This window comes from Hyaena hyaena, unplaced genomic scaffold, assembly GCF_003009895.1.
Source record: "Hyaena hyaena isolate Hyena2069 unplaced genomic scaffold, ASM300989v1 scaffold_254, whole genome shotgun sequence".
In the NCBI taxonomy this organism is placed as follows: domain Eukaryota; kingdom Metazoa; phylum Chordata; class Mammalia; order Carnivora; family Hyaenidae; genus Hyaena; species Hyaena hyaena.
The window spans coordinates 1,133,636-1,159,618 of record NW_024080890.1 but is presented as its reverse complement, the minus strand read 5'-3'; the positions used below and the strand labels follow the sequence as shown (position 1 = coordinate 1,159,618).

General features: G+C 62.9%; 1 protein-coding gene across 1 annotated transcript; it reads right to left on the bottom strand.

Moving 5' to 3' along the window:
- Positions 1–2,060: 2,060 nt before the first annotated feature.
- Positions 2,061–25,695, bottom strand: CBS (cystathionine beta-synthase). The gene is given in 17 exon segments (XM_039245452.1): positions 2,061–2,772; positions 4,093–4,134; positions 4,487–4,571; positions 8,315–8,423; positions 9,001–9,135; positions 9,285–9,362; positions 10,927–11,032; positions 12,089–12,173; positions 12,763–12,888; positions 13,564–13,655; positions 15,154–15,223; positions 15,743–15,877; positions 15,964–16,043; positions 16,336–16,470; positions 18,235–18,341; positions 20,847–21,063; positions 25,579–25,695. Coding segments are annotated over 16 exon segments (1,752 nt in total). The 5' UTR covers positions 21,056–21,063; positions 25,579–25,695; the 3' UTR covers positions 2,061–2,614.
- Between the last annotated feature and the right edge of the window lie 288 nt (positions 25,696–25,983).

Genomic DNA, 25,983 nt, shown 5'->3' with positions numbered 1-25,983 from the left:
AGCTGTGCAGACTTCACCCACACAGTCTTTGTGGCGTTCGCCAGGTACCGATGCGACCCCACTTTCTACCAGGCCTGTGACTCTCATGTTTATAGGTCTCTGATGTCCCCTCCCCCGAGCATCACCTGCAGCCCATGGCTGCCCAGCCCTTGGTCGGGGACCCACCTTCCCCACCGCTCTGGGGACACCCTTTGGGATCTCATTGGGGCCAGGTGGCCACTCTGCCTCAGTGGAAATGTCTGTACCCCAGCTTGCTGTTAGGGGAGAGACAGGCCTGCATTCCTTCCCATTCCAGATGTTTTTAGGCTCGGCTCCCTCGGCTCCCAGCCTCCAAATGCTGGATAACTCCGACGCCTTTCTCACTCCCCAGACTTTCTGGGTGACCTATCGATCCTGTTCTCGGTGACCTAACGTTTCACAGTGATGTTCCCTGTGTGGGTCTTTCCCTGTCCCCCGTGGGTGGACCCACAGTCTGGGACAGCTTTGTGAACTGTTTCACTGGTGATTCCCTTCCCTGTTCTCTGGAACTACTTCTAGTCAAATAGTGGAATCCAAGAAGCTCAAAGAATTCCAGGCACAGGAATCATGAAGAAAACTCCATCAAGATCCATCGTGATTTCCAAAATACTGAAAAGGAACAAAGCTGGAGGGCTCCGCGGTTCCTGATTTCAGAACTTACTATAAAGCCGTAGCCATCAAAATAGTGCAGTACTGGCGTTAGGACAGATATACAGACCAATAACACAGAGCCCAGAAATGAACGCTTATATCTACGGACAACTGATTCTCAACCAGAGTGCCAAGACCGTTCAGTGGGAGACACTGTCTCTTCAACAAACGGGGTGTCCACATTTAAACATAGGACACTGGATCCTTACCTCACACCACGTGTAAAACTCCAAACGGATCAGTGAACGTCACTTAGCTGACCTGCGGCTAAAACTATAAAAGTCTTAGAAGAAGATGGGGTAACTTCATGACCTTGGATTTGATAATGGGGCCATCTTATGTACTACCAAAGGTGTAACAGAAGAAAAAAATGGATAAACCTCATCAAAGTTTAAAGTGTTGTGCACTAAAAGTCATTATCAAGAACGGGGAAAGGTGCTCTACAGAATGGTAGAAAATCGCAATCCGATGAGGATCTAGAAAATATGAACTCTAACTGGACAACAGAAGACAACCCAGCTTAGCAACGGGCAAAGAACTTGGACAGGCATGCTTCCAAACGAGATACACGGATGGCCAAAAAGAACATAAGATGCTCAACACGGTTAGTCGTCAGGGAAACGCAAATCAAAACCACGAGATACACTTCCTGCCGCCACAGTTATAAAGCCGACAGAAGCCCCCCCGAACTGGGCAGTGTCGACAAGGACACGGAGAAACCGGTCTGTGCACGGCTGGTGGGAGTGAAAGTTGGCACAAGCCCTGTGGCACAGCCTGGGGGGGGGGCGGTCCTCACAACATGAAACAGACTTACCACAGCCCCAGCAGTTTTACTCCTGGGTACGTGACCCAGCGAATTAAACAAGGGTCTTTAAACAACACCTGTACATGCAAGTTCATGGCAGCACAAGCCCTGACAGCTAAGAAGCGGAACAACCCAGACGTCCCTCAGCTGTCGGACGGACACACAGAACGTGGCCCCTGCACACGACGGGGCTTTTCCGCCGTAAGAAGGAAGGGCGTGCCGACCCCTGCTGCAGTGTGGGTGATCTCCAGAAACAGGACGCGGAGCGAAACAAGCCACACGGAGGCCAGACTGGAGGATTCCCTGCATATGACGGGCGCGTCCCAGCGGACGATTCCGGGGAGACCAACCGCGGGCCGGCGGAGGCCGGGGGAGGGGGGTGGGGTGAGGCCGTGCACGGGACTTGGCTACATGGGGTGGTGACTGCACAACACTTGAGAACGCACATTTTTAATTTTTTTTTAATGCTGCTTAAGAGACAGAGTGCGAGTGGGGGAGGGGCAGAGAGACGGAGAACCCGGTGCAGGCTCCAGGCTCTGGGAACAGAGGCTGACGCGGGGCTCGAACTCATGAACAGTGGGATCGTGACCTGAGCCGAAGTCAGACAATCAAGCCACCCAGGCGCCCCGAGAACCTACGTTTTTAAATCATTCATTTAAGGTTTTGCGAATTTCACCTCAATCAAGAGCCCCCCCAACACTGAAGTCACTCTAAGCAGCCCAGCCCCCAGCGGACAGGACCGCCGAGTGAGGGCTCCGGACCGGTCCATCCTTCCCCTGGCCGCCTTTCTGCCGCTCCCCATTCTGGGTTTTCTCCAGAAAAGCACTTTCTTCCGCTTTTATCTACCTGCTCCCGTCATTCGCTGCAGGGCCCACCTGCCTGGCTGAGTTCTGTTCAGTACGATTTTCTTGTGGAAACGTTTTAGAAGGTAAAGAAAGACACAGCTACTCTAACCATAAATAGATTCACTGAGGCGCCCGGTGTTAGGAAAGGGAAGCTGATGTTCGCGCGGCCCCGGGCTAAGCATCCCACACCCGCTGTGCTACGCCGCCGCCCAGCGCCAGGCAGCCCGAGTTCACGCGTGTGTGTTCTGTGTTCACAAATGCAGAAGAGGACGGACACCAGGAGGCGTGGGCGCAGTCAGAGCTGTGCGGTGTCCCCGGCTGCTCTGGGCTCCGTGGCGCTCCCCGGCTTGGTCTTCCGGTCACGCTCCCGAGCGGCCACGAAGTTCAGCAAGTCGATGGCAGTGACGACCCCGAACACCATCTGCTTCTTACTGGACTTCCCGTTGCTGTGGTCTGAGGAAGGCAGGGCAACGGGTGTAAAGGGGTCTCTGCATGGAGTGGCTTAAAGGCAGCCACACCCCGGGGCCCTGTCCTGGAGCCACCCGACGTCTACACGGGCCCACGTGCCAGGGCAGGGGGGCTCAGGGCGCCCACGCAGGCTCTCCCCACCGCGTCCTCTGGGCCAGGCGCCCCCGGTGTCATTAAGTAAACAAGGTTCCCCTGGGTGCCCGATGCTAGAGTTTTGGCATGAAGTTCCAACATGTCACATGTGCATGTATTGCACACGCACGTGCTATACCAGCTCACGCCTCTGGCCTGTCTTCAAACCCATGCCTCTCTCTCAGGCCTGGACGGACCCCCGCCCCAGCCCGCTGAGCTGTGCGGCCACGGCCCAGAGAGGACTTTTGAGACCGTTAATTTTATGCGCCCACTTGACGAAGTCACGGGGCGCCCAGATATTTGGTCAGACGTTACTCTGTGTGTCCCTGGGTGAGACCTGATGTTTGGGCACCTGGAGAAGAGAGAGAGCCCCCTCGTAGCATGGCGCTTCTCACCTAATCAGCCAAAGGCCTGACTAGAACGAACAGGCGGCCTCGTTCTGAGAGCGAGAAACTGCCCGGGTCTTTGGACTCAAACCGAAACGCTGCCTCTTCCTGTGTTTAGAGCCCGCCCTGCCCACCCACCCTGCAGCTTCCGGGACCCACCAGCCTGGGCACGTGAGCCACCGCCTTCCCCGTGTCCACACTCCCTGGTGGTGGTTCCTCCCGAGAACCGTGACGGCCACGCCGAGGGCCAGGCGCCCCCTCTTTCCCCAGCACCACGGTCTCGAGCCTCCGAGGGCGGAGGTCGCAGCAGGTGGGGGTGGGGAGGGCACAGGGGGCGGGGCACCCGGCCGGCGTGCGCAGGGAGGCTCAGGGGACAGGGCTCCCCGCGCTGCAGGGGTGTGCAGACCGTCCTGCCCCTGCAGGGGAGGGTGGTCCCGAGCAGCCTCTCTAATCCGCCCTGCAGACCCTCCAGGGGAAACTAGTCCAGAGCCTGGCGTGCAAGCGTTCTGGAAAGGGCTATGGGGTCTCTGCTACGACCAGTGGGCTCTGGCAGCCCGGGAGGCAGCGGGGTAAACGCTGTCAGGGGTGACTCTGAACTTGGGACTCCCGCCTTTTTTTTTCTTTTTTTTTTTTTTTTTGGTAGAAGTTCAAATGTGAGTAAACATTCAAGTAGGAGGAAGAGCCCTCCCCCTCGGGCTGGGGGTCCAGGACCCCGAATGCCCTCGGAGGCTCCGGCTGTGTCCACAGAGCCATTTCCAGCAGGGATGGGCGGGCGGGGCGTACATACCTGAGGGCCCCCCCACCACGCCCCGCAAGGCCAGGTCCCGTGCTGTGGAGCCAAGGACGGGAGAGGGGTTAGACGCGGGGCAGCCCGGGCCCCAAGACCAGCCGCTGCCGGGAGGGAGCGACTCCGGGTCCTTCCCGATTCTCATTTCTACAGCCCTGGTCCTCACCCAGGACTGGACGCACCCCCTGGCCCGTGGGGACCCGCCGAGGAGGCCCAGAAGGGGCTCTGTGCGCGGCAGTTCAAAAGTCCTGTGGCCTCTCTGGCAGGGCCCACGGAGGCGTCCCTCCAAGATCCACAGGCCCAGGCTGGTGGGGGCCGGAGGTCACACCCCCGGCTCCCCAGACGCTCTGAGGCACGAAGGCCTCGCTGCCCCGCCCGCCGCACGCCCACTCACATTGGACCTGCTCATGCACCACCAGTGCGAAGTGGTCCACCTCCAGGATGTGCGAGAGCTTGCCCAGGGGGTCCGCCAGGCGGATCTGGAAGAGGAGACGTGATCAGCGGCCCTGGGGCGGCCCGGCCGGGCCTCAAGCTGGTGGAGCCCGAGGCCGCTGCCTGCCAGGCCTGACCGCGAAAGGAGCGAAGCACAGGAGAGGCTGGGCATCGCTCCAGAACACTCTCCTGGAGACTCTTGCTGGTTCTGAAACTGAATGGAGGACGCAGAGTGACACAGGTCATTCTGTACAATGACCGCAAGACAGAGCTGGTTAGAAAGGCTTCCCCCAGTCTGACCCCAACTCTGGCCTTTTGTAAAAGGCGAGGCTAACGAAAAGCTCAGGGAGGGGCACCTGGGTGGCTCAGCTGATTAAGCGTCCAACTTTGGCTTTCTGCTCAGGTCATGATCTCCTGGTCTGTGGGCTCTAGCCCCGCGTCGGGCTCTGTGCTGACAGCTCCGAGCCTGGAGCTGCTTCAGAGTCTGTGTCTCCCTCTCTCCCCGCCCCTCCCCCACTCACACTCTCTCTCAAATATAAGCATAAAAAAAAGCAAAGCTCAGGGAGATACAGGTGGAGCGGGGTACTGGGCCGTAGGGTGCCGGAACGGATACATTTGTCACAACCCGCGGGCCTGCAGAAGACACAGAGGGACCCCCCCACTTAAACTAGCCCTTTACTTAGCAGTCACCCTTCCCAACAAACACCAGTGCAAGGCGTAGTGACGACAGGGGGCCACGTGGAGAAGGCAGACGCGGGCGCTCAGCCTGCACCGTCTGCTCAGGACACACGGACAGGGCCCGCCTCTCAGAGATCAAGGCGCACTGGCCCCCGGCCTCACGAGAAGTGTCCTTCCGACGAGACGAGAAGGGGAAGGTGGGGAATGCAGGACAGAAGGAAGGAAAATCAGGATGGGGGGGCTGGGAGAGCGCCATGCACGGGGACCCCAGCCCTGGGGGAGCAGGGACGGCCCCCCATGGCCCCCGGCCTGGCACCCACTCAGTCCCTGGCTCGCGGCCCGCTGACCCGGCGCCCTGGTCGTCCCCTCCCCAACACTGCCAACACCCAGCTCGGACCTCAGCAAAGACCCGACACGGGCTCCAGGCACAACCCTGGCACCCCCTCGGCCCGACTGAGACCCGGGAAGTCCCGGTGACCACGCGTCCAGAGGGAAGGTGTGTGCTGCCAGCAAGGTGCCTAAACGGCCCCTGTGTTTGTGTCCACGTTCATTTAGAAGTCCGCGTGAGGATGCTGTCCGGTGGGTACAGCCTCCCTGGCCCTCCCCGCGGACAGACGCCATCCCTGCGCTGGGAAAGCAGGTTGACAGTAAAACGCACGTGACGTGTCTACAAGGTGAACTCAGGAGGCCACACTTCGGTTTGACAGCTCTCCCCGGTTTTAAATGACCCGAAGAGAGAGGTGAGCGCGGTGAGCTGGGGGATTTGGAGAACGGAGCGAGCCGGCCCCCCCCCGCTCGCCGGCACCTGCATGGGCCAGGGCTCTTCCGCGGGGCCCCTTGCCACCTGCTCCCACCGCCAGGTCCGCAGGTTGGTTACGGGCGGGGCGTGAGGAGCGCGGCCCCAGGGGTCACCTGCTGTAAGCCACGGCACCTGCGTCATCTCTTTACTGTCCCAGGGAAACCTGACCCCGAGAGCCCTCTGTCCCCATGGCCTCCAATGCCGTCGGTTCCCCAGGAGGGGTCACAGGGGCTGGCTGACCCCCTCCAGGAACACGGTGAGCGGACTTTAATCCGATGTGAGCTGGACAAGCCCTGCTGGCCACACCAGAACCCAGCCAGGCGCCCTCCCTGTCTGGACTCTGGCACCGGGGGCAGGTCCGCGGGAACAACTCGCACTCGCGGCTCAGGGGACCAGGTGGAAGAGAGTCAGCAGGTGGGTCCGGGAGGGCACAGCACGTCCACACCGGGCGCCAGTGCACGGGTCACGGGCGCCAGCTTCTCCCAAATGCTCACTTTCTGTAGGCCACGCGCTGGGCGTGGTCAAAAGACCCGGGGGCCAGGGAGAACCAGGCGGTGGGGGAGCCACGGCTCGCCCAGGTGGCCAGGCCCCAGCAGGGTGGCACCGGGCAGGGCAGCCGTGCCCAGAACATGGTCCCACCCGGGCTTTCTACCGTGGTGCCTGCTTTCTCAGGACAGGGTCTGGAAGGTGGAGGCCTGGAGTCCCTGGCAGAGGGGGGACACCCGCCCCTCCATGGGCAGGGGCCCCTGACCCGATTTGCCCCTCCAGCCCTGCCTGGCAGCTCAGTGTCGGGCACCGAAGTCCGGGCATGGGGAGGCCCCGGCCTCACTGTAGGGTAAACGCTTGGCTGAAGGTTTGACATGGCCCCTAAGGGAGGGAACAAAATACCGACTCGGGTGCCAGGTGGCAGCCCCCAGCCCTGCCCGTTAGCCCTCCGATGCTGCCAGCCTGAAAACAAACCCACAAAGCAGAGCGCCCATCAGAGGAGGCTCCCCCAACCCCACTAGCTGGCGGGAGGCCCGGTGCGGCCCAGGGGCACACGGGGCGGGAAGCGGGTGACGTACACGGCCCGCCGGGATGCGTCTCACGAGCTGTGCTGCGGGAAGGCAGGCACACGAGCGGTGTGTGCGAGCCTGCAAAGCATAGGGCACCACAGGGATCCCGAGCGCCTGGTGTCAGTGGTGCTGGGAGCAAGGGGCAGGAAGGAGGTGTTATTGGTGCTGGGGATGGGGGTGTCAGGGGTGCTGGGGGCAGGGATGAGGGGGGCGTCAGCAGTGCTGGGGGCGAGGGGCTGGGGTGGGAAGGAGGTGTCGTGCTGGGGATGCTGGGGATGGGGGTGTCAGGGGTGCTGGGGGCGGGGATGAGGGGAGCGTCAGCAGTGCTGGGGGCGGGAGGGGGAACCCTTTGGGGTCATGGGTACGTTCACTTATGGCTGTGGGGACGGTTTCACGGGGGCGTATCCACATCACAACCAGGGACTGGGACGTCCGCCGGTAGAGGGATGGGAGGAGCTGAGGAGCCTGGACAGCAGGGAGGGTCGCCCTCGCTCAGCCCAGCCGCCAGCCCCTTGCACGTGACACCGGGCTCAGTGACCCCCCACAGAGCTTCCACACAAGAAACACACTCGTGTGCTCGGTGCTCTGGGATGCGACTGGGCCTGGGGCACAGGGGGTGAGCATATCACGTGGGGGCGGCGGGGCCCCAGCTGCGGGAAGTGCCTGGGTTGGAGGAAGGACAGGTGGACCGGAGGGGGGGATCCAGGCCGGGCAGGAGGGGCCCGCGGGCGCGGAAGTAACACGATTCCGGGCGGCAGCTGTGTGTGGTGGGGAGATGAGGAACCAAATCCCTCCCTGGCTCTGGGCTCAGTCCTTCAAGTGCAACACAGCCGCCTTCCCTCCCCGCCAAGTGCTGGACAAGCTGGTGGTGGACGGCGCCGGGGACCAGGGAGAGGAGATGCCTGACTGCTCACTTGGGGCCTCTGCCCGGCCCATCGAGGGGCCGAGGTCACCTCGGGATGCTCACAGGCCCCGCCCAGCCCCACCCAGCCCCGGCAACTCTCCCAGAAAGTTCTCGGCCTGCCAGCCATTCTTGACGAACACGCACAGGGAGGGCACAGGCCTGGCATCACGAATGATCACGCTCTTGGGCGCCCAGCTCGGCTAAGACGGCCTTGGGATCATGACCCCCGGGTGAGGCTGGGGCGAACCCTTGGATTCATGGTCTCGGGCGCAGCAGGGCGCCGGCACTCTCCTGGGGAGCACTGAGCCCCACCTCCCAAGCACAGGCCCAGGTCCCGAGGGAAACCGCACGTACCTGTTTGAACTGCTTATAGAGGACTTTCTGAACTTGGTCTGATGGCTGAACCTTCCCAGCGAGCAGAGACGACAGCATGTTCCCCAGGGTCACCATGCCCAGGATCACCCTGGGAAACAGGGGCCAGGGGTCAGTACAGGCACCTCTGCCCTCCCTCAGCGTGTGCTCCATGGCCGGTCCTGCACTTCCTCTGAGAATTCGACCAGCACGTGTGGTGGCTGCGTGGGGGTGGGATGGGGACAGCAGTGACCGACGCCCGGCCCTGGGAGCTGCCTGTGCAGGGCAGGGACAGCATCCTGACCGGCGTCTCGGGTAACCAGCCGGCAGCGTCCCAGGCCGTGGGCGTGGTTCCAGAACGAGGGTGGTGTCAGGAGACGGGGACACCGCTCATCTGTGCTTGCCCGCCGCGGCCGTCGGTGCTCGACACGCGCTAGAGCACGGCCAGGCCCCGACGGCCGCCCCTTGGGCCCACACCCAGGGCACAGGGAGGCGGGAGGGGCCCCCGGGCCCTAAGAGCTGGCGTGGCGGGTGGTCAAGGACGAGGTCCGACGGGCCATCCGCTGCCCTCAGCGGCTCGGCGCACAGTGGCCACGGTCAGCCCGTCTGCGTGGGGCTCCCGCGGCCGCCGGGTCCCAGAGTGCGGAGCCCCAGCCCCTCAGCCCCGGGTGGGGGTGGCGGACACTGACCCTGATTCGTTGACCACGGGCACCTGGTCGAAGCCCTTCTCCCGGAGGATCTCGATGGTGTGCTCACAGGTGACCGTGGGCAGCACCGTCAGCGGGGCCGACAGGCTCAGCTCCTGAACTCGGAGGTGCCACCACCTGGGGGGGGGCGGGCCGGCCGTGAACCAGGAGGCGAGACGTGACACAAGGGTCACCACAGAGGGAGGCCGCGGAGACGGCCTGCCAGGCGTGGGGCGAGCATGCGGCCTGGACGCGGGACTGGGGTCTCCGCTCAGAGACGTCCTTACCACGGCTTGGTCACGGTGAAGTCCTCCTCCTTCAGGAAGCCCTTCTGCAGCATCCATTTGTCGCTGAGGAACTTGGACCTGCAGGCACCAAGAAGCCACTGGGGCCTGGCCGGAGGGTCTCCCCACCCCTCTGCCCTCACGGACTGGGGCACAGTCAGCCCTGAGGAAGCCCAGCCCCCCTCGCCAGACCACGGGACCAGCAGAGACCCCGAGAGGCTGGCGGGGGCTGCGGGGGGGCCGGGAGCCAGGCCTCGCACACCCAGCGGGGCCTGCAGTGGGGGCAGCTGGTCAGCCCGCAAGCCTGGTGTGTGTGCGGGAGCGCGGGGCACACAGTCTGTCCGGAGCCTGAGCCTGCAAGCCCGTTCCCGGCTCCAGGGGCCTCGGGGCTCCGGGCTGCCTGCCTGGGACCTGCCCTAACCTGCCCCCGGGTGACCAAGACCCAGTGCGGGAGGACACGCTCGGCCCTTCACGTGACCACTGCTAGCTATCGCTCGCAGCCACCCCATCTACACCCCCACACCTGCCCGTCTCCCGCACCCCGCCGCCCTGCCCCATCTCACCCCCGCCCACCCCATCTCTACCCACATACCTGCCGCCTCCCCCCAACTCTCCCCGTCTCCCCCCAACACCCGTCCACTCTCCCTCTCCCACCCCAACCCTGCTCCGTCTCCCTCCCACTCGCCCCGACTCCCACATACACCCACCCCGGCCCCCAACACCCACCCACTGACCCGACCCCTGCTCCGTGTCTCCCCCACACACCACCCTTTCTCCCCTGACCGGCTCCTTCTCACATTTTCCTTCACACGTTGGCGTACACACACTCGCACGCGTCCTATGCACACACAGCAGGCCTGTCGAGCGCACTCCTTACTGAGTGGGGCGGGGGGCAGCCCAGCTCAGGGCAACTGTGAGTCACTGCACCCCTGGGAACCAACTTGGGGTGCCCACCAGGAGCAACTGAGGGCGCCCCGCAGCGCCTGGGCTATGGGGGAACCGTGAGGGTTGGGGGAGCGGGGTGTGTTCTCAGCTCCTGGTCCCCCCGAAGCCTGCTGCTGTGCAACCTGGCCCACAGGCCAGGGGCCACCGGCTGGGCCTGGGGCCTTCAGGGCTGGGACACACGTGCAGCAGCGCCATGGGGCCGGGGGGCGAGGGCCACTGGCCGGACACTTCCCAGCAGGTCCTGAAGGGCCGTCTGAGCCCAAGCCAGGATCTCGGTCAGGGCGGAGGCGGCAGCAGGCGGGTGGGGGGGGGGGCGCAGCTCATAGGAAACGCATCGCAGGAGCCATGGGGGCAGGAGGGGCTGCAAGTGAGCAAAGAGCCCTCCAGGGGGCGCTCTCCCAGACGCCGGCGCCGTGAGGGCGCGCGACTTTTACATGCGTCTGGAAGACCCGAGCCTGGACCAGCACTGGCTGAGACACGGGGAGCCTGGGGGTCAGGGGGTGCAGGCAGGGCTCGCAGGGGTCCCGCGGACCCCCACTCTCCCTCCAGGGGGCCCGGCAGCGAGAGCCCTGGGAAGCGCCAGACTCGGCAGAGGGGCGGGAGGGTGGGGGAAGGGGGCGGGGGGGGAGGGAGGGGGGCGGGGGGGGGGGGGGGGGGCGGGAGGGGGGCGGGGAGCGGGGGTGGGGGAGGGCCGTCTTACATGTAGTTGCGCACAGAGTCCGGCAGGATCACCACGCAGCGCTGGCCCGCCTGCAGCTCCTGCGCAGCCTTCACGGCCACGGCCATGGCGCTGCCCGCGCTGCCACCTGTGGGGCGGGTGGGGCGGGGTCTGTGACCGCTGCGCACCCCTGAGCCCTGGGGGGGCCGCCAGCAGGGCCTGCCTCTTAGGGGGGAGGACCCCACTTCTCACTGCACCTGCGCTGCTCTTACAGCACGGAGCGTCACATCCACCCAAGCTTTTGTCGCTAAACCACCCCCCGAGGAAGCACAGACCCCCCCACCACGGCCGTGTGTCCTCTCTGCCCGTCAGTCCCTGGGGGTCTAAATCAAACCACTTCCCTTGGGGGCCTTGGGGCTCTGAAAGGAAACAGCTGGTGGGGAGGGTCGTCCCATCTCTGACCCTGGAGACCCCTGTGACGCATGTCCCACCCCCCACCTCCCCACCCCCGGCCTCTCCAGGGCATTCCTAGCACCCTGTCCCAACCCGGGACTGACTGAGAAAACACGTGTCCAGGGGGCGCCTGGGGGGCTCAGTGCTTAACTCTCCCACTTCGGCTCAGGTCAGGATCTCGCGGTTCTTGAGTTCCAGCTCCGCGTCAGGCTCTGTGCTGACAGCTGAGCCTGGAGCTGCTTCGGATCCTGTCTCCCTCTCTCTGCCCCTCCCCCACTCACGCTCCCTCTCTCTTTCTCTCAAAAATAAACATTAAAAGGTGGGGGGGGACCAGCAAGTGCCTTGAAAGCTTTGGCCTCACCCCAAAATAACCAGGACCCTTCTCACAGTGGGGCCGGCGGGAGGCAGACCCCCGCTCACACCCCAGGCCCCACTGCCTACTTCCCCGGATTGCAGAGATGACTGCTACTTCCTTTTTCTGGTGAGCTCCTGGGTTTGCTCCCACCCGGGCCCCTCACATCTGCAGGCCACGCCCACTCAGTGGGAGCACAGAACACAGGAAACAAAGTGCGTGGATCCCAGGGGCCCGGGAACATAGACCCAGAGCATCAGCCATGTTCTGGAAGGGCACCCGCCCCACGGCCTCCTGCCCTCCTCTGTGAGCATGACAGCCCTACAGAGGGGCAGACAGACGGCACCTGGGAAGTGCGGCCCTGTGGCCTGGAGGTGGGCAGGGGGCGAGGGCACTCACCGCACAGCAGGCCCTCCTGTGCGATCAGCATCCGGGCGAAGGCAAAGGACTCTTCGTCGTTGCTCTTGAACCACTTGTCCACCACCTGCAGGCAGGACCCACACAGAAGGCTCTGGAAGGGCTCGGGCACTTTGCGATGGGGCGTGGCCTCAGCCCATGCCTGCACCCTCACAGGTGCCCCTGGTGCCCGAGGCCATGATGGGCAGTCGACACGGCCCAGCCCCACGTCTGTGATTAGATTCTCTCAGCTAAAAACCTAGAACTTTCTGCCTCTCCCTGGTCCAACACGTGCTGGAAACTGTCCACCAGCCCCCGCCGCAGAGCCCCGTCCCTGCGGCCCACCCTCAACAGACTCACCCTCTGGGCCCCTGAAAAGAGCCTCGTCTGGGATCCTCATCTTTCACCTTGCTTCCCTGCCCGCACCCCCTCTCCCTCTCTCTGCGGGGGCCTGACCCGGGCCCACAGCCATCTCGGTGTCTCTGCCCAGCGGGGCGATGGCACACCTTGACACGGTGCCCCCTTACCTACTCTTGACGGCGAGGCCACGCTTCACCCGCCTGCTCGTGCAGCGCCCACTTCCCCACGGCCCCTCCGTCGGATAGGACTTCCCAGGCCGAGGGCGTACGTACCCGGGGGCGGGAACCGCGCACGGGGAGCGCCCTGGCCCTACCTACCGTCCGGTCCAGCACCGTGGGAATGAAGTCTTAGCCGATCCCTTCCACCTCGTAGACCGTCTGCTCCGTCTGGTTCAGCTCCTCGGGCTCCGCGAGGATGGAGCCCTCGGGATCCACCCCGATGATCTGTAGAGGGGACGCCACGAGGCCCGGGCTGGGCAGAGGTCTCACCCGGCCACGCCCTGCTTTTACCGCAGCGGCCAATCCCGCCCGAGCAAGCACCCGGGGAAGAGCTGCCCTGGGTGTGGACCCCGTTCCCCAGCTGCTGGGGAGATTACACAGTAAACATTCACCTGGGGGGCTCCGAGGGGACGGCATGTGGCTGGTGGGGGGGGTGTGGAGTAGCTTTCCAGGGGACAACCAGGTGAGCAGGGCACCCCCTGTGGGGACAGCTGGAGCCGTTGGGGACGGGCGGCAGAGAAACGGCCGGAAGGAGAAAAGTGCTCACGACCACCAGCTGGATGTTTCTACGAGCCCCTCCCCGGGTCCACGCTCAACTCCAAATCCAGATGCCCCCCAAGGCGCAGCACATGCGGGACGTGACCCTAACAGCTTCTGGAATGATCCCCGGAGGCCACCCAGGTCTGTACCACCCACAGAGCATATGGGCACCAAGGTCGAGGGTCACTCCCAAGAAGATACAGACACGCACGGTACAGCACAAACGTCAGGACAGGGAGCTTCCAGCTCTAAGGCAGAGGCCGCCCGGGGGGCCCAGAAGCCTGATGGTCACGCCTCCAACCGCACATGGGGCGACGGGAGAGGGACGCGTGCCCGGCCCGCCCGGCTCCGCCCACTCACTTTGCACCCCGGGCACTTCTCCTTCAGCTTCCTGGCGATGCCCGTGATGGTGCCGCCCGTGCCCGCCGAAGCCACCAGCATGTCCAGCTGCCCTGATGGGAGAGGCCGCGTCAGGGGGGGCGTCCTCCAGCCACGGCCCAGCCGGCTCACCACGCTCAACGGTGAGGAAAGACGCAACCAGAACAAAGGCCGGTTCTCAAAAGGTTCAAAGAGACACCGCTAGTTCTCACGTCTCACTGGCCTTTCACGACAGCTCTAGAGCTAAAGCAGCGTTCGCAGTGACAGCGAGCCAGGAGCTCCACCTAAGTCTTTGCCGGTCGGCACAGGGCCGCCGACACCTGTGTCAGGTGCGAAGCCGTAACGGCATCAAGATGCACCTCGGGGAGGCCCTTCGCTGTGCCCTTCTCACGTGGTCAGGCTTTGGACAGGACTACGTGAACTGAGGTATAAAGGAAATAAACAGGGGCGCCTGGGGGGCTCAGTCAGATTAAGACTCCGACGGTGGCTCAGGTCATGATCTCGCGGTTCGTGGGTTCGAGCCCCGCGTCGGGCTCTGTGCTGCAGCTCAGGGCCTGGAGCTGCTTCGAATTCTGTGTCTCCCTCTCTCTGCCCCTCCCCTGCTTGTGCACTGTCTCTCTCTGTCTCAAAAGCGAACAAACAAAATTTAAAAACAAAATTAAAAAATAAAATTTAAAAAATAAAAATAAACATTAATAAATAAAATAAAATAAATAAAGTAAAATAAAATAAAGAGGTAAGTAAATCCGTCAGGCTCGGCCCACGCATCTGGGCTCGGCCGCACGGCCGGCTCAGGCATCTCGCAGACAAGTCAGCGCGGGCACCGGCACTGAGGCAGAGGGTTTGTCTTTGCCAAAGGAGAGAATTCTCACACATAAAACCCGGCTGAGCGAATGCCTGGACCTCGCCGCCTGGCCCCTGGGCCTGGAATGAGGCCGCTCGTGAGCCGATGCCAACGCCAGGTTCCCAGCGGGGAGCCAATGGTGCCGGCCGCCCGGCAGCTTCTCCCCGAAGCCTCTCAGGGAAAAGAGCCCGTCGGAAACCGCTGTCCCCGCCCCCACCCCCACGGGGCCTGGCTCGGAACGTGTAGAAAGGCTCCAGGAGGCTCATGCCTGCACAGGAAGAAAACCAACCCACGGGCACCAGCGTCCGGCTCTGGAGAGGAGAAACCCCGGGTGCTGAATTCAACACTCGGACTGGGGCTTGATGCCAGGGGCCGTTCAACAGCAGGAAGCCGGCGGCGGGGGGGGGTGGCACTCCGGCGCCAGCCCGGCCCCTCGTTCCCCGCATGCAGGAGCTCCCACAGCTCTGGAAGGATCTACTGCTGGGCATGAGCACAACCGCCTGATCTGTTTGGGGTCACAGGCGAGGTGGCGACAAAATGCAAAAAAGCGCACCATGGGGAGAAACCCACTCCAGGGAAATGCTCTGGAAAGCATTTCACAAACAGGGGACATTAGAGCTGGTTTTGAAGGACGGATAGGAGTTTCCCAAGGAGAGGGTGACCGTCCACTCCCAGCGAGCAGGGCTGGACGCAGCCAGGACGCACAGAGGGCAGGACAGGGGACGCACCGTCACACTGCTCCAGGATCTCCTCGGCGGTGGTGTCGTAGTGGGCGAGCGGGTTGCTGGCGTTGCGGTACTGTGTGGGGACACGGCCCAGGGCTGCGGTCAGGCCCGGTGCGCGGGGCCGGCGACGGCCGCAGGGCATCAGGCGGACAGCAAGCCCGAGAGGATCCCGGCAGCTTGAGCGCGCGGCCAACGGCACAGGCAGCTTCAGGAGCCTCGCCCGGCACTGGACGTTAAGGCCGGCTCTCCAGAAGGCGCGATTCCTGAGCTCACCCCGAAGTGACACGGGCGAGGCAGAGCGCCCCGGGGAAGAGGTTTCTGTGCACGTTACCCCCGTACAGGGCTTCCGGGGCCCCCGGCAGAGGCCGCTGCGGCCCAGGCACTGAGCAGAGGCCCCCAGGGCCGGCACAGAAGGCAGAGACAGAGGCTGGCGCCCGCTGGAGGGCCAGACAGGCGGGGTGATCCGGCGACTGCGTGCCAGCGCGCCAGCCCCTCTGCAGCCCCCCTCCTGCCGCCGGCGGGGCACCCGTCCCTGACCCTGGCGGGGGTCCCCACCCCCGAGTGCATGCTTACCCCCAGACCTCGGCCTCACCTGGTCCAGGATGTGAGAATTGGGGATCTCGTTCCGGAGCCTCCAGGCCACCCCCACGTGGGACTCCGGGGAGTCAAATCTGGCCGTGGTAGGTGTCCTCACGATCTCGGCTCCCAGGGCCCGCAGCACGTCCACCTGCAGAGCAACACGGAGGCCCGCATCTACCCCCTGCCCGCCCCCCCGTGCACAGGGGCGGGCCCCAAGGACGCCCCTGCCCCCACCTTCTCCATGCTCATCTTCTCCGGCATCACGATGACGCAGCGGTAACCCTTCACGGCAGCAGCCAGGGCCAGCCCGATCCCTGGGGACAGTGCGCGGGGTGAGGGGGGCGATGGTGCCCGTGCCGCCCCGCAGCCAGAAGGCCCAGGCAGAGAACACCCGGGGTAGAAATGCAAAGGGGAGGTGGCCCCAGAGCAGCGATGCGCGCGGGAGGACGTGGGACCGCGGCCTGCACCTTCCCCCGGCACCGCCCTCCAAACGCACGCATTCTGTGCGGCCCAAACGTGTCGAGGGAAGAGGCCTGTCAGACAGGCCAGCCCGCAGCGGCAAGTCACCCCCACCAGGGGACCCTCCCGGCCTGTCCCGGGACCCACCTGTGTTCCCGGACGTGGGCTCAATGATGGTGTCCCCGGGCTTCAGGATCCCCGCCTGCTCGGCGTCCTCGATCATGCGCAGGCTGATTCGGTCCTTCACGCTCCCGCCCGCGTTGAAGAACTCACACTTGGCCACTGGGGGCCGAGGACGAATCAGGACAGGAGGCCCCTGCCCCCTAAGTGATCCCACGGCCTCCCGTTACGTGATACACCAGCACATGGTGACCGCAAACCACCCCCATCTCCACTCCCACCCACCCTGCGCCAGGAGCAGCGTGCTCGCCCACCCGGAAGCTCCCCCTGCCCAGTCACACGCTGTCCTGTCCGTGGCTACTCCAAGTGAGGGAGAGATGCAAGGAGCCCCCCGCGGGGTGGATGGGCCAGAAAAAGCCCCCCTTGGGGCAGCACGGGCACAAGAGCGGCTATAGCCGGGCATGCAGCAGGGGGCCAACGTGAGGCAGGGCAGACGGCGTGGGGGTCACCGCCCCGCCCCGCCCAACTGGGGGCTTCAAACCCTCCACGCCTGCCTCCCATCACCCTGCTCACCGGGAGAGGCCCTCGCCCAGGAACACGGGGCTCCCCCACCCCCAGTCCTGGGCCAGGGCCTCGGCTCCTCCTTCCTGGGGGCGGGCTCCCGCCAGCTCTCACAAGTACGCCATGTTAGTAAAGGCTGGGGGGACACTGTGCCATTTGTGCACGCCAGGACCGCGTCCCCTAGTCCCGATTCCCGAAATCCTACCACCAGACGGACTCTTACCCCCCAGACCCGGGCAGAGCCCGTGGGGGGACGGTGTGTGCACGCGGTGGTGCCTGACCGCTCGGCAGGCCTGAGCCCTGGGGCCCTTCCACGTCCCACGCTCAATTAGTGTGGTAACCGCCACGGGCCCCCGGGAAGGCTGGCACTGGCCCTGGGATCTGAGCAGACCGGCCCAGGGCGCCGGGTAAGCCTCGTGACCCGTCGGAGCTGCGGCACGCATGTGTGAAGCGGTCGCCCTGGGTCGCGATGCAGCAGGCCTGCCCGGCTGTGGGGGCTCCCGAGGCAGCCGTGCCCCCAGCGTAACCCGTGAGTGTGCACCCTCACCGCTTGGAGAATTCTTTCCCCGAGGGGTGGAGGGACAGCTGAGCCGATGCCGCCTCCGGGCCATCATGGCCTCTGACCCTTCCTTAGGGGCTGCCCTGGGACCTCCTCAAGCCCCACCCCATGCTGGCTCTGGGTGACCCGTCCCCTCTGTGCCCTGGGGTTCGAGCTGCCTGGTCCCCCTCCAGGGCCTTGACACCGCGGCTCCCCGAGTGACGGAGCTCAAGTCCACTGGGGGCCCACGTCCCGGAACAGCAATGGCGAAGAGACTCCCCCACGCTCCTGTGTCCCTGGACACCGCCTCTGCAAAGAAGCCCCCTCCCCAGAGCTTAGAGACGGCCTGCCGGTGGCCCCCCTCACGCCGAGGACAGGCCAGGCGCAGCTCCCCAAATTCCTGCTGCCTCGTAACGGACGGTCTAGCCCCACAAAACCGGCTGGATGCAGACCCGCCTTCCTGCCCAGTCGATGCCCGGGACCCCGCGTCACGAAAGCGGACCCCGTTGTGACATCTCCCCCTCCTCACATCGGGGCAAGATCAGCTCCTTCCTGGCTTGGGTTTGCCTTCGAGGCTGGCCCAGAACATGCTCCCTGGGGCTCCACACTGTGTCCTCGCTCAGGCCCTGACTTGGGCGCCCGCTCAGCCGCACCCCTCACGTCCCCCCACTATGCTTTCTTTCTGATGCCACCTGCCATGGTCTCAGACATTCGTCAGCCGCTCATTTCCTGGCCCCCCTGGCCCCTAGAGGGTCCCAGGGGTCCACCCCGCACCCCTAGCCCACTGGGCTGCTGCCGGGGGCGGATGGAGGATGCCGGGTACTCACGGAGCTCACACTTGAGGCCAAACTTCTTCCCAATCTTATTGATTCTCACCATGGGGGTGTCCCCAATTTTCTTGAGGATGTCTGGCAAGATCTTGGGGGATTTTGTCCTATAACAGAGAAGTCCACGATTAATCAGACCGGGCCGTCCAGCTCACGGTTTTGTATAAATCTCAAGAAACAAAGAACTGGCTTGAATGAGGGATCCGAGTGGTGAGTTCACAAACCTGCACGCAGGGTAAAAGGCCACAGGCATATTCATGCTCACGTGTGCACACGTGACACGTGAGGACACCTACGAGTGTAAATCCCCAGTGGTGTGGCTAACGGTGAGCTGCACCAAGGTCGTTTCCTGGGTGACAGGAGCCTGTGTCAAGAGGGCAGCTGGGGGAAGGGATGTAAGACCCCTCCGCGTTATTTCTGCAACTTCTTAGGTGAAATTATTTCCAGATACAGGGGCGCCTGGGGGGGCTCAGTCGGTTGGGCATCTGGCTTCGGCTCAGGTCACGATCTCGAGGTTCCTGGATTCAAACCCCGCATCGGGCTCTGTGCTGACAGCTCAGAGCCTGGAGCTGCTTCAGATTCTGTGTCTTCCTCTCTCTCTGCCCCTCCCCTGCTCATGCTGTCTCTGTCTCTCTCAAAAATGAATAAACGTTAAAAAAAAGTATTTCCAAATACGGAAGTTGGAGCAGACGACACTGGCTTCAACGACAGGCCCTGGTCCATCTGTTCCGAAAGCCTTCCCTAGGGACCTCCACTTCCTTCCCTCTCTCGGCACCCGACCCCTGGGATTCCTTGTCCCTCTTTTCCTTGATGAAAAAACATGCCTCCAGAGCTGAGACCCCTCAGGGTGCCCACAGGGACGGACAGTGGCCACAAGGGGCGCCCCGGACACCAGGCATCATTCGGAAAACGTCAGGCTTGGGGAGTCTCTGGTGCCCTGGGGTCAGGTGGACCTCCAGGCTCAGTGTGGGATTTCTGCATCCCGGACCAGCTGTCCCCCTTCGCATTCCAGGGACTGGCTTCCTCTCTCCGTTCTTCCAGCTGGTGACAGGTGACAGGCGGGTGTGGCCAGCCCTGCAGCGTGTGTGCCAGCCACGTGTGTGCCAGCCACAACGCAGGCAGTTCCTGCAGAGTCTCCTCCATCCTCACCCTCCAGAGACGGATGCCAAGTCCACACCTTCCCTTCCGTGCCCAGGACATGCTCACCACACACCCGCCTGGAGACGTGTACCCCGGACCTGAGTGCAGCTGCCTACGCCCTGTGATTTCTCACTTATGTCCATGGTTCTCAGGCTTTAATGGGCCTGCTGCTCCAGGAACCCATCATCACACCAGATCCCTGGCCCCAGGCCAGGCCGCCCAGCTCCCCGCCCAGCTCCCCGGGGGGCTGCATTCCACCCTGGGGGCCCAAACAGGCCTCCCCCTGGACAAGCTAGGACCCAACCACAGCAGCCTCCAATGCAGGCCAGAGGCAGCTCCCTGGAGGCAGGGCGGAGGGAAAGCTTGGTAGAGGTGGGGTGGGGGTGGGGGGCAAAGGGCTCCTGACCTTGGCCTTAAGAGGAGGCCATGCCCTCAGCATCAGGCTAAGAGGTGATTCATTAACTAAATAGAAGGGAAGGGCCTATGCCTGCACCCTCCCTGTGCCCAGCAGGGGCTGAGGCTGACCGGGAGGATGGGGCCCACCCCTCGGGGCAGAACTTGGGGTCTTGACTCAGCACGAGGCCTTGGGGGCAAAAGCCACCTGCGCCTGAGGTGATGGGGGGGCGGGATCTGGGGAAAGAATTCAGCAGGGAGGGGGACCTCCCACTCCTCCCCAACGCTCCCACCCTGGCCCTCCTAAGCACTCCCACCTCCGAACCATCTCGAATCCCCTTCCCCAGATGTCCCAGGGCACCAGTGCAGACCCTGGGCCAAGGCACCGTGTCCCCGCCCGCCTCTCATCCTCACCCCTGGGCCGTCAGCACCAGGCTCCCCGGGCACCACGAGGCGCCCTGCTCTCACGTTCTCCGGGCAGGTGAGCCCCAACGCCGCGCGCCTCGACCGGGCCAGCTGCACGCGGCACGGCAGCCCCTTAGGGGAGCTCAGGCGGCCCATCAGGCCAGGGAGCGAGCGGCAGGCGTGACCACCTGGTTACGACGGCATCCTTTCCGCCCAGGCCTTCCGGTGACAGGCCCGGGAGCCACCAGGCCTGGCCTCACACCGGCCTTACCCCCGGCCACCATCAGGACAGCAGCCAGCCTGGCCTCCTTGCTGCCAGTGCAGCCACGCGTGACGCTTGGGGCTCCGGATCTGTAAGTGTTTCATTTCTATCAGCCTCCCTGAGGCTGCACCTCCCCACCGGCCCTCAGCTCGGATTTTCAATCCCATAAGCAGGGGCGCCTGGGGGGCTCGGCAGCTAAGCGCCCGACTCTTGATTTTGGCTCACGGTTTGCGGGATCGAGCCCAGCATTGGGCTTCAGGCTGACAGCGAGGAGCCTGCTTGGGGTTCTCTCTCCCTCTCTCTCTGCCCCTCTCTGCCCCCCCCCAACAGCTTGTGCACATGCTCGCTCTCCTTAAAAAAAAAAAATTTTTTTTTTTTTAATAAAAAGAAAGAATGCTAAGCTGGCACTTACAGGGCAGCGTGGTGGTGCGGGGAGTCGGTGAGCGGCCGGCCCAGCTGCCAGGAGCACTTGCTGGGGGCATCGGGACGGATCCACAGGCGCTCCTTGGCTTCTTTGTCCCCCGGAGGCCCCTTCTCCAGGCTCCCTTTCCTCAGGTGTGCCCCTGAGTGGTGGGGGCACCCTGCAGTCCCCGTTTCTGCTTGGGGTGTCTCGGAAGGCATGCTGGGATCTGGCAAAGGGAGGGAGAGACTTGGCTCAGGCTACTTCTGACCCCCTGCTGAAGAGCTTGCTTTGATCCTGCTCTCCAGGTCCCCCTGCAGGGGAAGGGGGGTAGGGGGTGGGCCTGGGCAGTCCTGCTCACCAGGTCCCTCTGCAGGGGAAGGGGGGTGGGGGGTGGGCCTGGGCAGTCCTGCTCACCGGGTCCCTCTGCAGGGGAAGGGGTGAGGAGGGGTGGGCCTGGGCAGTCCTGCTCACTGGGTCCCTTTGCAGGGGAAGGGGTGAGGGGGGGTGGGCCTGGGCAGTCCTGCTCACCGGGTCCCTCTGTGGGGGCAGGGCAGGGGCAGGGGGGGCTCTACACATTCAAATAGCACAAGTACAAGCTCAAAAATGTAGGGCCAGCTGCCGTGGCCGACAGTGTGGCAGCCCCTCACAAGGTTAAACATGGAAGTGCCGTGTGGGCCAGCACGGCGCCCCTCGGCAAACGTCCAAAGGGCTGGAAAGAGATATTTGCACAGCACGTTCGTTCATAGCAACACAATCACAACAGGCAAAACGTGGAAACACACCAAACGCCCATCACAGATGCGGGATAAACAAAATGTGGCCACACAATGGAATATTATTTGGCCACAAAAAAGTAATAAAGTTTTCAAATTTCTCGATATGTGAGCGTGTACAAAAAGAAAAAGTTCCTATGCAGGGGTGATGGGTGTGTATGTTGTTTACTTGACTGTGGGATCTTTTCACAATGTAGACATGAAATCAAAACACCAAGTTGTAAAAAGAGTTTCTGTTGTGAGTGCCACACACAGGGACGGCTCCATTAAAAAGAAGGAACGGGGCTGCCGGGGGGCTCAGTTGGCAAAGCGTCCGACTTCGGCTCAGGTCATGATCTCGCAGTTTGAGTTCGAGCCCTGCGTTGGGCTCTGTGCTAACAGCTCAGAGCCTGGAGCCTGTTTCGGATTCTGTGTCTCCCTCTCTCTGTTCCCTGTTACCCCTCTGTCCGCACCCCCCCCCACTTGCACTCTCTCAAAAATAAACATTAAAAAATTTTAAAAATCAAGTTGTACATCTTAAATACAGTTGACCTTTGAGCAACATGGGTTTAAACTGTGCGGGTCCGCTTTCATGTGAAATTTTTCTGACAATACAGCACAGTACCGTAAATGGATTTTTCCTTCTTTATGATTTTCCTAACACTCTTTTTCCAGCTTATTGTGAAAACACACCATAAATACTTCCTATATACAAAATGTGTGTTAATTGACCATTTATGTTATCAGTAAGGCTTCCGGGGAAAGGGTAAGCTGGTATATTGGGGGAGCCAAAAGTTACATGTGGAGTTTTGACTATGTGGGGTCGGCGCCCCTAAGCCCCCCCACTGCTCGAGGCTCAACTGTACATACAACTTTTGTTACGCCAAAAAAGTTGTTTTGAGGGGGCGCCTGGGGGGCTCAGTCGGCTAAGCGTCTGACTTCGGCTCAGGTCATGATCTCACGGTTTGTGGGTTCGAGCCCCGCATCTGGCTCTGTGCTGACAGCTCAGAGCCTGGAGCTGCTTCAGATTCTGTGTCTCCCTCTCTCTGACCCTCCCCTGCTCACGCTGTCTCTGTCTCTCTCTCAGAAATAAATAAAACATTAAAAAAAAGTTGCTCTTGAAAAGACTACATTTATATGATGGAAATCAGAGAGAAATGGAGATAATATATTTACCCTAAAAAAAGGAATGACGTTTTAAAAAAAAAATTTTTTTTACACTTATTTACTTTTGAGAGAAAGGGTGAGACAGAGCGTGAGTGGGGAAGGGGCTCAGGTCATGATCTTGTGGTTTGTGAGTTCGAGCCCCTGGGCTCTGTGCTGACAGTGCAGAGCCTCTTTGGGATTCTCTCCCCTCCCTTCTCTCTCCCTGCCCCCCCATCCCTCCCCTGCTTGCACTCACTCTCTCAAGATAAATAAATGAACTTACAAAAAAAAGTTAAAAAAATAAAAATCACACACAACCTTAAAACAGAGGCGACAAGGAGACGGAAGAAAGGAAGGAAAGACGGACAGCAGGACAGGGACCGGCTGGGTCAAAGGCGAGGAGGCCTCACTGGGCTGCGCGCCTGCCTCACTCCCCTGGGGTGACAACAGGCGCCACCCTGATCTTCAGGAAGCTGCGACTGAACTCAGCCCGTCGTCTTCTGTCCCCTTCTTCCCGGTCCACGGCGACCAGGGCGGCAGCCCGGCTCAGCGCGCAGCCGCCCCGCAGCCGACCGAGGACTGGAAAGTTCCCACGGGAGACGGTACAGCTGCACAAATGAGGCATATTCTCCACGGAACCCGGAAGAGATAACGGGTGTTTGGGAAAACCCTGGAAATGTGAGTTAAGCAGGACTTCAGCTAACAGCTGTGGTCACTAACTGTAACCAAGGTACTTAGGCCGCAACAGGCTTGGCTGCTCAGGGAAACGGTGTTGGGAAGCAGGCACACGGGGCCTCTCTGCTGTCTTCCTGGTTTTTCCTAAAACTAAAACTGTTCTTAAAAAAAGGTGGGGGGGCCTCTGGGGCACCTGGGTGGCTCAGTCAGTTGAGCGTCTGACTCTGATTTCAGTTTAGGGCATAATCCCAGGGTCGTGGGATTGAGCCCCATATCGGGCTCTGTGCCGAGTCTGCTTAAGATTCTCTCTCTGTCCCTCTCCCTGTTTGCACACTTAAAAAAAAAGGAAGAAAGAAAGAAAGAAAAGAAAAAGCTCCGGAACCCCGTAGGCCTGGAAAGCCTCTACCAGTAGCTCACAGTAGGGGATGTGATGTGGCCCAGGGTGGCCCACAGCCCCTCTGGGAAGCAGGTGGGACCCCAGATCTCAGCCACACGCCTCCTCTGCTCCCCAAGAGCTTCGTCAGGCAGTTTTGCTGAGAAATGGTCCAGTGGCCCGAGCAGAACGGGGCTGAAGGTGAAAGGGCTCCTCACATGGAGATGTAAATCCAGGCTTTGGGGCGCTCACTTGCTTGCTCACTTTCTCCCCCAGGGCGCAGGGAGCCCGGCTGCTTGTCCGCAGAGGCAGAGGCAGCCCCAGCCGGGTCCGCTTCCCCCAGTGCAGGTGGCCCGGTGCAGCCCAGGCCGGAGCCTGCCAACAGGAAGTTAGGAACCTCCCGACCCCTTGCAAGTCACACCCGTTGGAAACGCACCAGGCCGGTGGGGCTGGCCCCTTTCCAGAGAAACCAGGCTCCGAGCCTGCCAGTGGCCTTCGAGCGGTGCTTCTTTCCAGCCTTGGGATCACTGGCTTCTTTTGGGAGAGTCAGGGCTTCCCTGAGGCCACTCAGCCGTCCCCGACCTTCTCTAACCTTCTGAAAAGCCCCCACCCTGGGGAGACCAGTAACTTTTCTTCCTCTTCGTGATTCTTCCACCCTGTAAGAGCCCGCCCAGGTCACAGACCCTCCTCCCCCTCGGAGGCAGACAGCCTCAGTGCTCTGGCCAGGCAGGCACGCCTCGGGCTGCAGGACTGGCCCCGAAAGCCGAGCGCAGCCTCCGTGCCTCCTTTTTGGTGACTTGCCTAGACTGGCATGACCTCCGGCGAGGTAAGGAGCTGCTGGGTACAAAGATCGAAGCCAACCGAGTCTCCACGGACCCCAAAGCACTGGGCCGGGTGCCGGCTTGGCAACAGGTTACGACTCATGTGACCCAGCTGGCCCGGACCGGTTCTCCGTGGGCCCAGCGCACGTGGCTGGCGAGGTGGGCTCACCTGGAGCCGCCCGCTGGTTCCTGCTCCACTTGGAACCCCATCTTAAAGAGCAAGACCCTCCTGGGGTCACGACGCCCCCAAGTGCATCTTGCAACCTGCAGACACACGCACGTTGTCCCGGTGAGGGGGGGGGGGCAGGGTCAAGGGTGCGGGTGTAGTGAACTCGTTTTAAAGTGTGAGTTTTCAGGTGGGAGATCAAGACTTCACTGGATTTGGAAAGGGCCCGGGAGGGGCAGTTTGGGATAAATAATCCCTTGGGAAACTAAAAGTTTTGCGTTCCCGCCCCTCCCCAACCCCTCCCTCCGCAGCTCAACCACCCGCTTCCCCTAGGGTTCGGGGAGGTGGGGGACCTCAGGCATCCGAGTCTGTGCCCGGGGCACGACCCCCGCGTGCCCTGCGCCCCTCCCCCCATGGGCACCCACCTCACGTGCCGCCCGCGCAACTACACCAATATTTACTCCCGCCTCATACAATTGACGGAAAAGAGCAATTTACGAAACAGTCATTTCCCATCCAAAATACATCGAAAAATCGATGCTCACACCCCGGCTCCCAGCCCCTCACCCTCTCCGCTCCACAGCCGCGGGAGTTGCGGGGGGAGGCCCGGGGCCACGCGGGCTCTGAACCCCGGCCTCAAAATCGTCCGGACGCGCGGGCGCGGGGGGCGCGGGGGGCGCGCGGGACGCCGGCCCCGCTCCGCCGCGTGCAGGTGCAGATGATGCAACTCCGGCGGAGGGTGGGGGCGACCCGAGCCCCACCCGGCCCCCAGGGGTGGCGGGCGCTTCCCGGCCCGGCGGGCGCTCACCTGGACGAAGACTCTGGAAGGAGGGGCGGACTGCGCGCGTCCGTACGCTGCGAGCCGCGACTCGGACCGCGGCTGCTACTCGGAGCCGCAACCCGGGAGCCGCGGGGCCTGCGGAACCTGGAGGCCGGCCGTGCGCGCAGGCGATTGGCCGAGAGGCGGGGGCGGGGGCCGGCGGCCGGCCAATCCCGAGTGCCGCCCGCCCGGCCCGCCGCCGCCGCGCTTGTCCCCGCCCCCATCCCACCCCTCCCCGCCCCTCCCCTCCCCTCCCCCCCCCCGCGCTGGCCGCCTGTGGCGCGGGCCCGACGCCCCGCTGCTCCCGCGCGGCCCCGCCCCACCCCCACCCCCCCCCACCCCCCCCCTCCCCCTCTCTGCCTGGCTTCAGGGCAGGGTCAGGGCCCCCTCCCC